The following is a 16,375-nucleotide window of genomic DNA, read 5'->3' as shown; positions in this document are numbered from 1 at the left end:
CGCTATTAGAGAGGATAGAAATTTCTTCTGTAATCATAGCTAGGGCGTAGGATAAAATTAAGTTAGAGTTTAAAAATAGGGTGGAAATAAAAGAAAGGGAGCTATGGTTAAGAAGTAACAAGAATTATTTAGAGGGACTGACATGTTAAAAGTATTGCAGAATAGGGAGAATCTCACAGAGCAAGAAGAGGATCAACTGCAGTATGCTAAGCAGAAAATAAGAGATTACCTCAGTAATATGCATGACTTTAGAAAGATTGCTGTTAAGCTACTGTTTTTGATAATAACAGTAGAGCAAAAAACTTTTAGCACAACAACTCGGGCAACAGAAAGTAGAAAGGGCTGTCGCCAAGGTTAGGGAGCTTATAACAAGGAAGGTAATAAGAGAGCCTGTAGAGGTATTAAAAATATTTTGGAAATTCTGTGAAAGTTTGTATGAAGCAGATAAATATGGAAATCATGAAATGATACAAATGGAAATGTTTATGGAAGAATTAAATATGCCAAGGTTAGAGGTAGATGAGGCTCAATTAACAGTTAGGATAGGAGGAGATAAGTTAAAAATTGTGATGTATAATGAATCTACAGGAAAGTCCCCAGGAATAGATGGTATTCCTGTATAAGTTTGGAAACTAGGAGGGAAGAAATTGATGAAGATCTTGAAGATTTTGTGTAACAAAGAAGAGGAGAAGTACCAACATTGTGGAAGAAAACAGTAGTAGCTGTAATACCTAAAGAGGGTAAACATCCATCAGACCCAGCTTCGTACAGGCCCATTTCAATACTAAACCATGATTATAAAGTGTTTATGTGTATAATTTCTAAAATAATGACAGACGTAATGCCAAAATTGATAGCTCTGGATCAGTGTAGTTTTGTGGAGGGGAGGCAATGTTTGACAACATTAACAGAGCATTGATACAGAAGGAAGCACAATGTAAGAAGATACCATTGGTGGTGGTGGGTCTTGATGCAGAAAAAACATTTGACAGAGTAAGCTGGAACTTTATGAGCAGGGCAATGGAAGCATTTGCATTTCCTGAAAAAATATTATTAGGTTGATTAGGAGGATATATGAAGGATCAGAGGTGAAAATTAAAGTGGGTGGGGTCCTCTCTGATAATTTCTGCTTGAGCAGAGGAACCAGGCAGGTGTGTCCTCTTTCCCCTTTCTTATTTGCATTATATTTAGAACCACTGGCAAAGAAAATAAGGGACTCAGAAACTCAAGGATATAATTATATGGCAGTCTAGAAAAGCTGTCTCTATTTGCAGATGATATTATTTTATACCTGACAAAACTAGAAAGAGAGCTTACAGTGGTGTGGAACATTTTGAAACCGTTTCAAATATTTTTGGGATACAAAATTAATGAAGCTAAAACAAAGGCAATAGTGGTAAATTAAGTACCCACACAATTAGTTCAGCAATATTCTTATTTATGGGGACATGATAAAATGAAGTATTTAGGAGTACAGTAGAGAGTCAATTATCCAAGCTAATTGTGACCTAGGGTAGTCTGGATAATCAAGCTGTTCGGATAATCAAACATATAATTAAACAGGATAAAAAACTTCTAAAATCTTGTTTTTTTTTCTGCGTGCAGAAATACACTTTTCAACCATTCAGTGATTCCAGTGGACAGTAAAGAATATTTTTTCACACATCAGCTGGCTACAAGCTCAAAAAACATGCTCAAGTGAATGCATATAATGTTTACATATTCAGACTGTGATTTTTCCTACCTGAAAACTTTGGAAGGCTGGTTTGGATAATTGACGTTTTGGATAATTGAAGTTTGGATAATCGACTCTCTACTGTATGGATTAAAATCATTCTGGTGTGGCAGCTAAGGATATGTGGGAAGAGACTAAACAAAAGAGAATACAAAAATTGAGAAAATGGAAGCTTTGTTATATGGATATCGATAGTAAGATACAACCGGTCAATATGTTTCTTGTCTCTTTAGTCTTATACACAGGTCATGCATATTTTTATCAACCACAGGAGAAGTTGTGGATAGCAATTAATAAAGAGCTGAAGGAGTTTATCTGGGAGGGGAAGAGTGCAAGAGTCAAGTGGGATAAACTGGTTCTTCTGGTAGAAAAGGGCGGATTGGGATTACCCAATTTGAAGGGGTATTTCAGAGTTACACAGTTAAGGCTCCTGTACATGGCACAAGCAGAAAACTATAATTCAAGTGGAAAGGGATGATGTTGAAAGGTGGAGGAAGCTCAAGAAACAAGGAGAGACTTGGATTTTGGATTCAGGCCTTTAAGGAGAATAACAGGAATCATACAGAATATTATATCCATAAAGGAGCAGAAAGTATTCTAAGAACTAAGCCAATGCTGGAATGGAGAAAGGAGATTCTGCCGATAGGGATGACTACAATTAAGGATATAGACAACAGGGAAGAGGGGGATAGAATTTATTGGAGAAAACTTGCAAAGGAATCAAGGTATTGGAAACAAATAACTAGACAGGGGCGGCTCGTGGCATCAGACTGCCGGACTGCAGCCCCCTCAGAAAAAAAGAACAAAGTACCTTTTTGTGTAGGCAAGTGTAGCATTATTTTTATTTATTTTTTTTTACTGTGTCTCTCTGGCAAGATGCAGACTAGTCTCCGTGACTCGTAGTTCCTTCCGGCCTCGGCAAGTACGCGTATGCGCACTTTAACCGCCTCGGGTTGCGGCGGTTTAAATAAAGACTTTTTTTTGTTTTTGCTGCAGCCCGGTGAAGGAATTAAGGCATCAGTGTGATGCCTAGCAGTCTATGCGGTTCCAAACCACATAGAACTGAAAGGGGTTCGGACTGCGACATCCACAGGCAGGGCAGGCACATACATGACGTGCTTGGCCTAAAATGCTGCTGATTGGTTGTCGCTCTCTTCCCGGGCTTTATGCGCTGGGAAAAGAGCGAGAATCAAACTGTAGACAGTTAGTGTTGTGGACTGAATTGTCTGATCATCGTGACTGACTGAGTCAATCGCATTTCACAAGGGAAGGATTTACATAGGCTATTCGCCTTTGCCGTTGGAATTGGATTTCTATTTTTTTTTTTGGGCGGCCTATATTTTTGTCAGCTGTGCTGTAGAAGAACAAGAACTGAAGAAAGAAGTAGTAGAGTTAGAGTAGAAGAAGAAGAAGAACAGAGTAGAGTACAGAGAGTTTTCTTCTTGGTGGTATGTATTTATATATTATTTTTTATTGTCCCAGCCAACTGCATCTTTTATTTTTAACTGTCAGTTTGTTTATATCTGAACATAAAACCTGTTCATGACACATAGATTAATTTCATTTAATCCTGACAGCTGCTATGAACAGAACATTACTGTAGACTCTTCAGTGTTTTTTTTTTTTTAACTTGATTTGCTTACACACAAGGCAAAATGAGTAAAGTCTGTGTAACATGAAAAAGTTAAACTGTTTAGTTGCATGCTTGTTTAAACAGAGGCCTGAAGTAAAAAAGAAAACCACTTGGGTTAACTAAAAAACAGGAAAGTTATGCAACTGAAGTGTGTGTGTGTGTGTGTGTGTGTGTGTGTGTGTGTGTGTGTGTGTGTGTGTGTGTGTGTGTGTGTGTAATGCCCCAGTTGCTATATACTGGTGGCTAGAGAGAACAAATGGTGGTGGGTAGAGGTACTCAGGCTTGAACCCTGTACCCTGGATGCAGGTGGCAAGGACCTGAATTCCCTATCCAACACCATTTGTAAAAAAAATTGCAGATTTTTGCCTCATATTTGTTCTGTTCCTCATAAAATCTGTGGTTTCTGTATCTACATTTTTCCTTGCAAAGTCTGTAGTGCAGTGGTGCACTGGTAGCATTGCTGCCTGACAGCTACAGGTTCTCTGGTTTGATTCTTGGCTGGGGTGCCTTCTGTGTAGAGTCTGCATATCCTCCCATCTTACAAAGATGTGCCTGGAGTTTCTCCCTGCTCTGCTGAAAATTGTCTTTTGTTCCAAGTTAGACTATTTTCCTGGTTAAATGTTTAAAAATAACAGGCATTTGAATTTCAGACTTCATATGCTTCAGAAAGTACATGGTAACACAAAACCATTTATTCTAGCAGTTGTCTAAGTTTATAACATGGATATTTGAAATTTGTCCCTATTTTGGGACTGTATTCCCCCATTATTGGCTTTGTCCAGGTATTTTGTGCTAAGGTTGAGAGCTATCTATGGCGAGAACTGAATTCACTGAATGTTTGGGAGCTGTATTCCCCCCATTACTGGCTTTGTCCACATGTTTTTTGCTAAGAGGTTGAGAGTTATGGTGAGAACTGAATTCACTGAATATGTATGGGGGCCATATTCCCCTATTATTCGCTTTGTTCAGGTGTTTTGTGCTAAGAGGTCGACAGCTATGGTGAGAATTGAATTCACTAAATGGTAGCCATTTAAGTTTGTCTTCCTCTCTTTTACAAAACAGCTGATTTGGCATAGTGGTATGTTTCTCTGACTGTTTTGCACAGGGTCCCCTGGGTTAAAGACGTGGCAGTGAAATGTTTGGTGGTAACACAGCATTTTTTTCTAGCAACTTTCCAACATTATACAATTATGCAATTATAAAGCAATGTTAAAAATGTGCCCCTGGTTTTTGGGCGTTTGTCCCCCCCCCAATAAATTTCGGCTTTTTCCAGATATGTGCTGCAAAGTTCAGAGATGCAACTGCGTGTCAAGTAGATTTTACAAGGAGCTGAGAGCTGCAGGGGAACAAAACTTTAGTGCTGCTTATTCTGAGTCTGCTTGCATTGTTAATAGCACAACAGGTAGTGTACTTGCTTTTGATGCAGAAGGCTGTGGGTTCTACTCCCACAGTCGATGGATGCATTGCTGATACTGTACTGTGTTGTAAAGGGGGTGGATGCTGCAGTCCTTTTTGGCGACGATACCTAGAGTAGTAATTATGAACCTATCAGTTTGCCATACATTCCCTATTGCGATATTACTAGCTTATCATTTTTTTAATGCATGCAACATAGGCAGTTTATTCCTCAAGGGCAACAGGCACTTTATTTGTAGATGAATAAACAATGACATATAAAGTTGTTTGCTAGCAGCAACCTCTTCATTGTTACAGATTTCTTTATTGTGGAATTATTTAGATGACTTTTACTACTTCAGATGTTGTGCATATTTACGGATACTGGTGGACTGTAGAAGGGTGAGTAGACTTTTATGATGGAAATGTTCTGAATTGGGTAGTTTTGTCATTGGTGCATGCATTTTGTTTCATTGTTTACTGGAAAAATGTTCAAAACAAATTTAAAATGCCCTCTAACGACTGTACTGTGTTGTACAAGGAATACAATTTAATACAGTCGGGAATGTGTATCAAAGAGCATGTGTATGTTTCGTGTTCAAGGGGCCTATGATTTGAAAACAGCCCAATGTTAATCTTTATCTGCCACTGGCGAAATGTATTTTCTTTGAATGTGGGTTTCAATGCTGTTTCAATGCATGTGAGTTTCAAGGGCAGAGAGGTTTTAATGCTAAGTCTGTTTTTATTGTGAGACTGCATTGCTTTGTTTAGCAGATATCTATTGGGGTTTGTGCTGTAAAAATGCAAAATAAAACTTTCAAATGAAATCTAAATCATCGCAGAAGTAAAGCAGTATGCACATTACAGTGTTTATGGTAAATGGGACAAAATAACCAAGGAATGGGACATTGGAATGGTTGCAGGGGGGGAGGCTCCAATCGACCATGATTTTGAGAGGGGAAGGGCAGCAAACTCAGACAGCCCCAGTTGAACTATACCTCACAGCTGTCCATATTTTTGCAGAATGAATAGATATTTGTTTCTTATTTTTGGTTTGTTCCTCATAAAATGTGTGGTTTTCTGGCAAATTATTTAGGAATGAAGTCACTAAATGACAGACATTGAGTTTGATGTCATAACCTTCAGAAAAATGCATGCTAAAGCAAGACCTGTTAGAAATTCTATCAACTGTCTTAAGTTTATACAAGAGCAATTTTTAGTAGTGTTTGAATGTTCCCCCAATATATTTGGCCTTGTCCAGATTTCCTGCATTAACAGGTTGAGAGGTACGTGCAAATAAATTGCTTTATAGAATTAGGCATATTCAAACCTCTCAACTGTCCCCGATTTTGGCTCAAAATGTTGCTCTTCCCCTAATAATCCCTCTGCAAAATGGCAATTTTGGAAGAAAACATGGAGGGTTTACAATTAATAAATAACTGTAATAATCAGTTATAGATTACTTTTATTTCAGAAATGCACGTAGATTCTTTTATTTTGTCAGCTGCTCAAGTTAGTAGTACTAATATTAAAATGTGTCCCTTCTTTGACAGGTTCCTAGCTGTATTGTGTGGCTATTTTATATTTTTGCATCACATTTTTGGTCCATTTTTCATAAAATTGCGTTTTTTGGCAAATTAGTGGCAAATCCTTAAAGACTGAAGTTAGAAAATAATGAAAGACATTTGAGTTTCAGATTTCGTACCTTTCAGAAAATTCATACTAATGCAAGACCTACTATTCTATTATCTTTCTAAGTTTATAAGAGCAATATTTAAAAATTGTCCTTATTTGTGGGCCTTTGTCCCACTTCTATGTATGGCTTTGTCCAGATTTCTTGCTCTGAGGTTGAGAGATATGACAAATGTGTCAGGGCCATGACAGTCAGCCAGAGACATTTCAAATTGTGACAACTTGTTGCACCCCACTACCCCATGTAGTGACTGTGGATGTGTCCAAGCAAGGCAAGGAGCAGGTATTCAGTGTAAATGTGCAGACCCCCCCCCCCCCCATCCAAGGTAAACACAAGTACTACAATGGCTTTTCATCTGAGATTGATTTTGCAGAATGTTCTGGTTTCTGTCACATTTTTATACTGTTGATTTATGCTTATTATTATTCAGAAAGTGCCTTTTGCTCTATGTTTAAGTAGCAGTGCTTTAATGACCATCAGGCAAGCTTGTCTGATGTTGTAAGTTGCAAGTAAGTTTTAATAGGCAGTATTACCAACATTGAAAGCCTTTCTGTTGTTGCTATGCAGACAATACTTACATAACTAGATAACGTATAAGCCTTGGGTATTGAAATGCATATGACAGTATTTGTAATAAAGGACAGGATTACATTGTTACGCTCATTACAGGCTTTACCTGCAAACTAAACAGAATCATGTGTGGTCCATATCCTGTGCAGTAATCCTTTAAGCAATATATGTTGAGCTTGTTTCTTGTTTGCTTTTCATTTTTTACTTTGATCATGTTTTCCCCATGAAACAAGTAGATAGTTGTTGTCAGGCAGCATGTCTTTTTTGGATAAGAAACATTTTTATAAGTGGGGGGTATCAGAGAGATTGCTACTTTCAGCATGTTACTTGGTACTTTAATAAAGCTGAATATAAATTATAATTAGAACTGGAGTGCAAGGAGAAGTGATTTGAGTTAAGTGCTGCTTGTTTTTCTTATACTTGATTTTGACTGGCATTCCAGTAATGTATTTAAAAAGTAATTTATTTTTTCATGCCTCGCATCCTTTTTGTTTCCATCTAGATATTAAGTAAGCTGTCATGCAGCCAATGGATTGAAATATTTTTTTTTCTTCTACACTTCATTTTGTCTTGATTGTACTCTCATAATGATGGTTTGGCACCCAGGGTAGCATATTTAATTAAAGTTACAGTTTTTGTGGTTTTGAGCATAGCTCCTCCCCTTTCTAGTTGGCCACACCCATTTCCATTGACCCCCACCCATTAAGCTGTCTCCTGCAGCCCCCCTTTGATTTGAAGTCACCAGCCGCCACTGTAACTAGAGAGGGAAAGGTAATAGAATGGGAAGAGGCCAAGAATTTATTTGGACTGCAGGTTAGAGATTGTCCATACCCTGATATCAATCCTTGATAGGGAAGGCAAAGAGAGAAATAAGAGGGTCCTAAATGAAAGACCAGCACTGGTAGAGGTTTTAGTAGACTCTAGAACAGAAGCTGTCATTAAAAAAAGAATAATTAGTAGAGCATATAAAATATTGCATGATAACTATAAGAATCAGTCAGAGGAGGTTAGAAAGGATTGGTAAGAGCGATTGGATCAGCAATTCACAAAGAAACAATGGGAGGATTTATGTAAGTCTCCCAAATATATAACAAAATCTAGAAGATTTAGGATTTTTGCTTGGGAATGTTTAAATAGATATTTTTATACCCCAGGTAGACTTCAGAGAATTTTTCCTCAGGTAGACAGCAAATGTTGTTCATAGTTCATAAGTTCTAGATTAGTACTAGGCTAACTGCCCTTATGGGCCATTTTAAGCATAATGAATTACCCATTGTGAGAATCAAACCCTGTACCTTGTGATTGTAAGATAAACACTTTAACCATTATGCCAACCTCCCCCTCCCTGTAGGCATGACAGGGAAGAAAGAGGTACTTGGTAACATATTTTCTGGAAGTGCAGTGAGTTGGTGAACTTTAAGGATTCCCTGCGGGATGCATTGTCAGAGATGCTGGGTGGGCAGATCGGTGTAACGAGGGAGATGATTTTTCTTGGCTATGACCCAGGTCTGCCTATACTGCCACCAAGTCTGCAGCTGTCCGTGTCCTTGACACATACAGGTAGATGGCGTCCCCAGTAACAGTCAGAGCGGTTACTAGAATTTTGTTATCATAGACTGTTCCTCCTTCTGTGACTTTGTTTATACCAGCTTACAACATGGTGCTGTGAACTCACCTGTGTTTGCTGGTGTCATAGATGTAGGGCATGGCAGCATTATGTCCCATAGTGAGTAGTTGATGACACAGATATTACCAGGCTTTTGCTTCTAGATAGATATGTCTCCATGATGCTGTGGATTGACTAATGTATCTGGTACTTTTGAGGCGTTATTGGCAGAATTTGTTCCTTGGTCTACTTTTGCCTTGGAGCATGGTCATGGACATGGACATCTTAAAGAGGCAAGGTCATTTTCATGGACAGATGCACCAACAGTATGCTATCGTGTGTGTTTATTCCACTTTTACTACCCATTCTTCAGTGTTTGTACTGTAATTGACACACACAATTTAAACACATACTACTTATTGTGGAATGGTTTACTCTGATGTATAGCACATGATTTCAGTGTCATTTGCAACTGTTACCTTTATGTAGACCTGGGGAATATTGCTGTACAAGATTCTTTCACTGTATTTGTGGGGAGGTGGTGGTTACTTTATGCTTTGTGCCTTGCTATTGTATTCTTTTTAATAACTACATGCTGTGCTGCACAGTATTGTAGAAGTGGTTTGCCAGCACACTTCATGTTGTATGCTTGAAGTCTTCAGTACATTTCCTTGCACTGCAGCTCATGTTTCCTGCTTTGGTTGGATGGGTTTACATTATTTGATTTCTCACATTGTCTCAGTCTACGCACTATTCACTGTGGATTATTGCCATTGTTTTAGGTCTGCACTTAACCTCTCCTTTCTTTAATATTGGTGGGTCACTGTGCAGTGTGAGCATACCATTTGTATGATGAACAAGTTCTGAAAAACATGGTTTGGCATGGATGCACATACATCAGAGAGGTTGCTGAGTCAGACTTTTGCCTGCTCTACATAGAGGATGAGATGCGCTTTCAGTTGCCCCGGTGGAAAACAGACCTTCTTGAGAAGTGTAGCACACTGACAGGAAATTAGTCAATGATGGTGGTGCAGTCTGCTGCACTAAAACTGGGAGCTGGTATACCCAGTGTTGCTGGTCCTGTTTCAGTGATGCACCTGTCAGCTGCTATGGGGAAGGTGTAGGGCACAGAATACTAATTTCTGCTAAGATAGTGACCCACCAGCAGCTGATTTTTGCCCCCATGGTAGGGTAGAGGAACAAAATGGATAGTTTTCTTTTTTGTGAGGTTGGCAGAGCCAGATGGTAAGTGGAAGGACAGAAAAAGATGCAGGGGAAAGGATGTATTTCATTTATTCATCAAAGTAATTTTATTATGTTCAAATATTTGATTAGTGCAAACGTTTTATTACTTTTTTCAGACCGAGTTTGGAATATACAGGTAAGAAAAGTGCTACTGTCAAAAAACAAGAGTGCATATCCTGTGTGTGTGTGTGTGTGTGTGTGTGTGTGTGTGTGTGTGTGTGTGTGTGTCTGTGAAAGCTAGTTTGGGAAAATGCTCTTTCTAAAAGATGTACTGTAACCTGAACAGGTTAGTGAACACTGTTATCCTGAAATAGTAACTGGCATGTGAAAAGATATTGAAGATCATCAGGTTTAGCCATTTCAAATCCTCCTCATGTATGACTTTTTTTTAATGAGTCCCATTTAACCATTCTTGAAACAACTTTCCTGAGTTGTTTAAGAAAATCCCTCACCCACTTGCCTAATGTACTATTGCAGTTATATATTCAATACCAATGGAGTGCAGTTTTGTGGTGTTTTAAAATATATTGAAAAATATCTAAAACTCTAGAGTTCGAAGAAGACTTAATTTCACCAGAAATGCTGCTGTATTGTTCAAATAGATCCTCAATGATTTTAATGGTATTTTTTGGTGCTTACAGAGAGAAGAAGTCTTTTAAACAAGATGAATTGTTGGATTTTATTCTAAGAAGTATGGGTAAGACAATTTTCTTTAATGTACACATCCTCAGACCATGAGTTATAGTTGGCATTTTCATGTTATTTTATTTTTGTCATGGAATTAAATGCTTGCATCTTGGAGTGCTAGTAACCAGATTTCAAGGGGTCATTTGCTGAAGTAAGCTGCTTAGTGAGATAAATGCTGCAACTATGTACAATAAGTCGTCATTCTATGGTTTGTGACACAGGTATGCATAATAAATTTGTCCACAGTTTTAGTATTTACAAAACAGACTTTAGAGAGGGGTAGTTTTTAAGGAAAGCAAAAGAGCACAAGCACAAAAAAAATCCAAATAGTGGAAATAATGCATGCAAACAGCAGTTCATAAATTCATCAATGTTAGGTAAGCCAAACCAAGAATTAATCCATGAGTGAAGTGAATGTTTGCCAAATAAATATTTCAGGACTGAAAGTATTGTGAATGTATAGGGAATATAAATGACTTCATATTTATAGCAGTTTTTATCTCACTTACCCCAGTACTGGTTGCTGTTCTCTTCTGATGAAGCATATTTAATAGTTTGTGTTGTTTTATTTTTACATATTTTGTATCCTGAAAGAATGCCAGTTTCTGCTGTATGTAAACTGCAGAATAAGAAAAATTATCAAGACTTGTTAAACAAGTCCACAGTGAGTAATGAAAAATTGTCAGCTTCCTTGACACAGAGGGATAAAGACTTGAGAGCCAGGCAATGAAAGTTCAGTTACCAATTCAGGCACCTTTGGAAACTGGTGATGGTGGTGAGGGGGAGATGATGTGACTATACTGCTCACCTCTCCTTGGGGGTAAAACAGTACATGTGTCTCTGGGCACATTTGCTACAGCAGAATCTCCAGTGGAGACCTAGGGATAATGTAGTGGTGTTGTCTATGGGGGGGACATAGCCATATGAATACATAAGCAGAAAGGTATGTACATGCATCATGATGTCACCCATTGCATGCTTAGTCTTTAAGCATGCACAGGAGTTGACTGCTTGTAACATTAAAAACATTGATGGCTGCCTTAATGATGGCTCCTATAAGTTGACTTTTGCCCTGTTGAAGCCAAATGAACAGTGGGCAGTTTGGCTGGGGAATTGATAGCTGGCAGGGAGGGACAACCAAAAAAAAAAAACATTCTTTCATTACTGATCATGTTTCCACAGGCCAGTTTTTCATTGTAAATTTCAGTAACTGCATTTCTGATTTGGTCTCAGTATATTTCTGGAATTTTTACTTTTTCTTCTGTCACATGGTACCTGCACAGTTACCCAAATAAAAGAATATTTTGTTCTTTTATTAGTAAATATTCTTGCTTCTTTGTCAAATATACTGTTAACATGTCTGACATGCTGTTCTTTCTCTGGTCTGTATTTTACTTTCAGATCATACTTGAGTGGATTAACTGGCATGCCGTGTAGTAACATAGGTAACTTGTACAAATGCATTCTTTTTTTTTTTTTTTTTTTTTTTTTTAACATTTTTATTACACCGTAATAAATCACTTAGACTGAGAGCACACCCTTTGGAGTAAGGCCCTTTGTTTTATCTTCATTTATTTTTATCTCCTGAAATGATTTGAAACAAATTAAAATGTCATACTACAGCAAAATGTCCTTATCTGGATTTAGCAAGTACAAAATAATATCATCTGTGAATAAAACCAAGTTTTTCTGATTACCATGCCATTTATGTCCTTGAATTTGAGTCCCTTATTTCCTTGTTCATGGTTTTACACATAAAGCAAATAACAAAGGGGAAAGAGGCCATCCCTGCCTTGTTCCTCTGATAAAACATGGATTATCAGAGAGGATCCCTTCTACCTTAATTTCTGCGTACAGCCCTTCATATAACCTCTCTGTTAACCCAATTATTTTAAACACAAATGCTACCCTTCTCCTACTCATAAAATCCCAGCTGACTAGTGAATGCTTTCTCTTCAGTGAGACCCACCAGCTATAGCTTTCTTGTATTCGGATTCTTCTTCCCTCTGGATCATCATTGTTCTATTTATATTGGCGAATATTTGCATCCCCTCCACAAAACCACATTAGTCCATGTCAATCAGTTTTTCAAACAACTTCACCATTCTGTAATCTAGTATAGACATAACAGTTTTATAGCTATGGTTTAAAACTGCAACTGAAATTGGTTTGTATGAAGCTGGCTCTGAATTGGCTTTGCTTTCTTCCAAGATGTTGGTACTGTTCTCTTTTTTTTCAAATGTTTTTTGAACAAAACCTTCCAAATGTTTATCACTTTTTCTTTCCCTACTTCCAAACTTCCAAAGGAATACCATATGTTTCTGGAGACTTCCTTGAGGAATCATTATACAACACCCCTTTTAATTTATCCCTCCCTATCTTAGCTGTTAATTCTTGAGCCTCATTTTCCTCTAACATTGGCATAATTAAGCCTTTCATAAATGTTTCCATTTGTGTCTTTTCTGATCTTCCCATTTCTCTGCTTTATACAGATTTTATACAAAATATCTCTAATATCTTTATAGGTTCTCTGTTTAGTTTTCTTGTCATAGGCTTCCAATGTTTGGCAGCAGTCATTTCACCTTTCATTCGCCTACATTATTGTGCTAAGAGATTTTGTGCTGTTGAGTTGTTATAAGAAACTGCAACCTTTCTTAATTCATCCATCCATAACCCATTTTTCCTCACTTCACACACTATCACATACTGCATGTCTTTGGAATGTGGGAGGAAACGGGTGCCATAATTCAAGTATTCCATTATTCTCATTTTACCACTCAACAATTGCTCATCTTCTTGTTCTGCGAGACTCTTCTTCTGCAACATAAACCCATGACAGACCTTATAAATAATTCCTGTTAATTTTTTCCCCATATCTTCTCCAGTCTAATTTCTACTGTATTATAAACTCTATTTTCATTTTATACTACTCCTTTGCCATCTCTTTTGAAAAAAATATATATAGGACTTAATAATGCATGAATCATTTTTGTTACCCATTCCTTAAGTTCCTCCTTTTTAACTGCTAAGTAGGAAAGCATAGGTGACTCATTTTTATTTTATTACCTGCATCTTTATCTTCTTTATTGGTGCATGATCTGAAATAGTTATTGAATGGGTTTCAAAACTTTCAATTAAATAACCATGCTTATCTATTCTAGCACAGATATTGTACCTTGAAGAATAATATATCTCATGTATTTCTTATGAAATCTACCCTCTTTTGTTATATTTTCTTTACAGGTCCCCTAGATATATCCTCTGTATTGCAAATCAGGTTCCAGTCCCCACCCATAAATATTTTCTGTGGAAAGGTAATAATTTTCCCAAAATGTTCTTGTACAAATACCATCGGAATATGCATTGCAAAGTTTTATGGTCTTTTTCCATCTGCAGATCATTGCCATAGGCATATTTATGGAATTTCTCATACCTCCTATTGGTGGCAACACTTTTTTTGTATGAGCATATCTCTTATTCATTGATAAATTATTTTTTTTTACCCATAGGTAGCTTGTCTTTTGTTTGTAGGGTCTCCGCAACTAATGCCATTCTTACTGGTAATTTACTTGCAGCCAACTTATTCACACTGCAGTATTTTATCACTGAAGCTATAAGTAGCTTCTTAAGGATTCAAGAACACTTTTTTCTTTTCTGAATGCCATTTTTAGGGTACGTATTTCTCTAAAAGCTTTTTTATAAGTATAGTCATTTCACAAACATTGGGTGCAAACTTTATGAGATCTTCTGGCTTTAATATTTCCACATTTGATCTGACTTCCTGTACTGGTTTTCAATCTGCCTGTTGGAATATGACCCATGTATTTCACATCTGTCAGTCTTATGTTCATCATTACCTAATTGGAAATGATGCGTTTTTAATTTGTTCAACAACTGTATCAATCTCATCCATTCTTGTTTCTGTTCCCAGACAGTATTATACATGTCCAAACAGTTGCTCACCTGTGCAACAGCTTTGTGAAACATCTTAGTGCTAATACCAAGCTTAGTGTTAATACCAAGCAAAAGTCTAGGAAATCTGTTTCTTCATTATGGCATTTTAAATGCTATACGTTCTTCATCTTGCTTTAGCTGTGGAAATCTTCAGTTTGTATCTAGTATTTAGAAGAACGTAGCATTTAGCAGTATTGAAGCCATTTCCTCAGATGTAAGCAAAACATAATGTTGCCTTCTAAAAACATCATTCAGATCTTATAGGTTAACATAAATGTTAATAATGTTTTCAGCATAATAATGCTATTAAAACTTTCTTTTAGCTGTAGCTTTTAATGACACCCAAGCTTTCCATTGACATAATTTCCTTTTCAGTTCTGCTCTTGGCAGCTACTGGTACTTTCCTTGTATCACTGGTGTAGCATCAGGATTTGTTTTGTATATGTTGTTGTCCTGGGACATTTCCTAAACCTATTAACACAATCTCGAAGTTCACAACCACATTCAAATATTCCACGCATCACTGTATACCTCTCCACCTGCTGCAATGGTTAGAACTTTCCAACTACCTAGACTACCTCCAATTTACCACAGCTCACAAGCTTATTTTTAAATCAACTAAATGTCCAGCACTAACAAACATCTTACCATTATACACCCCACACAGAACTCTAAGATCTGCCCACCAAAATCTAATCTCTGTATACAAACCAAATCTTCCTGCTGGTCAGCTTCTCCTATCCTTTTCCTTAGCCAAAAAATGGAACTCTCTCCCTCCATCTCTAAGAATCTCTGAAAACTTTGAACTCTTCAAAACCCAGCTCCATTCTTACCTCTCCTATAAATGGAAGTGCAATTGCACTGTACCTACCTAACCTGCTTAATACATAAATACATTAATTTCACATAAGGTTCATTCTTCTTTACACACTAGGGATTAACCCTATTTTAATATTACTTTTATATCATTTCAAACCTCTGTATAAATTTAACTGTGTGCTACTGTTTCTCAACCAGTAAACATGTAAATATGTATTATATTTTACTTCAAGTTGCAGTTTAACTTTGCTTAGTTTTGCTATTCTTAGTTACAAGTTGTTTAACTGGTACCTTTGCAACTATGTATTTTACTTTGTATTATGTTGCTTTTCTCCCCGGGCCTCCACTGAAAATGGGCTCTTTGAACCCAGTGAACCTCCCCAGTCATCAAACTGGAAATAAATAAGTAAACAGTTCATAAGTTCATAGGTATAGGTTCATAGGTAGGTATTAGGCTATTAGCCCTAGGGCCTGTATAAGCCTAGCCAAAAAGGTACCCTGGCTTTCGCCACCCAAGAAAATTATTTTCCTGTGCCCCTGTCAAGCAGAGCCACAGAACAGATCCCTGGGGTGAATTTCCTATTTCCCATCCAATCATCAAGATTTTTCTTGAAGAGTGCTAATGAGGAGCTCTGTTTGACATAGATAGGTAGTCTGTTCCAGAGTATGGGAAGTCTCTGGGGCAGGAATCTATCCCTACAGCATGTTCTGTTTATTGTGGTGACAAAGTTTCGGTCCCTAGAGCGTGTAGCTTGGAGGGATTGGGATTTCTTTAAGTGGAGCATGTCCAACAGCTGTAGGTTTGACATAGCTTTGTATGTTAGGCAGAGATCGCCTCCGAGTAGGCGATATGTGATGGAGTAAAGCTGGAGTTTTTTTAGACTGTCTGCGTAGGGCATCTGTTTGAGGCCAGTAGTCCTCTTTGTGAGATATTTCTGTGGCCTTTCAAGTTGTTGTAGATGTCTTGTGAGGTACATACCAAAAGGGGCACTGTACTCTATAATGGGTGTAATGAGTGATGAGTAGAAGGGAACAATG

The 16,375-nt window shown here is 37.5% G+C and overlaps 1 protein-coding gene across 1 annotated transcript in view; it reads left to right on the top strand.

Moving 5' to 3' along the window:
- Positions 1–16,375, top strand: part of LOC122792856 (ATPase family protein 2 homolog) — a 1,253,755-nt gene that overhangs the window by 80,452 nt on the left and 1,156,928 nt on the right. The window contains exon 4 of the mRNA XM_044060416.1: positions 10,519–10,574. Within this exon, the coding sequence (XP_043916351.1) occupies positions 10,519–10,574 (56 nt within the window). The remainder of the gene's footprint in view (positions 1–10,518; positions 10,575–16,375) is intronic.

Source organism: Protopterus annectens, chromosome 2.part0, assembly GCF_019279795.1.
Source record: "Protopterus annectens isolate FY-2018-M chromosome 2.part0, PAN1.0, whole genome shotgun sequence".
Taxonomy (NCBI): domain Eukaryota; kingdom Metazoa; phylum Chordata; order Ceratodontiformes; family Protopteridae; genus Protopterus; species Protopterus annectens.
The sequence above is the reverse complement of the archived record's forward strand: the minus strand, read 5'-3'. Positions and strand labels throughout refer to the sequence as shown.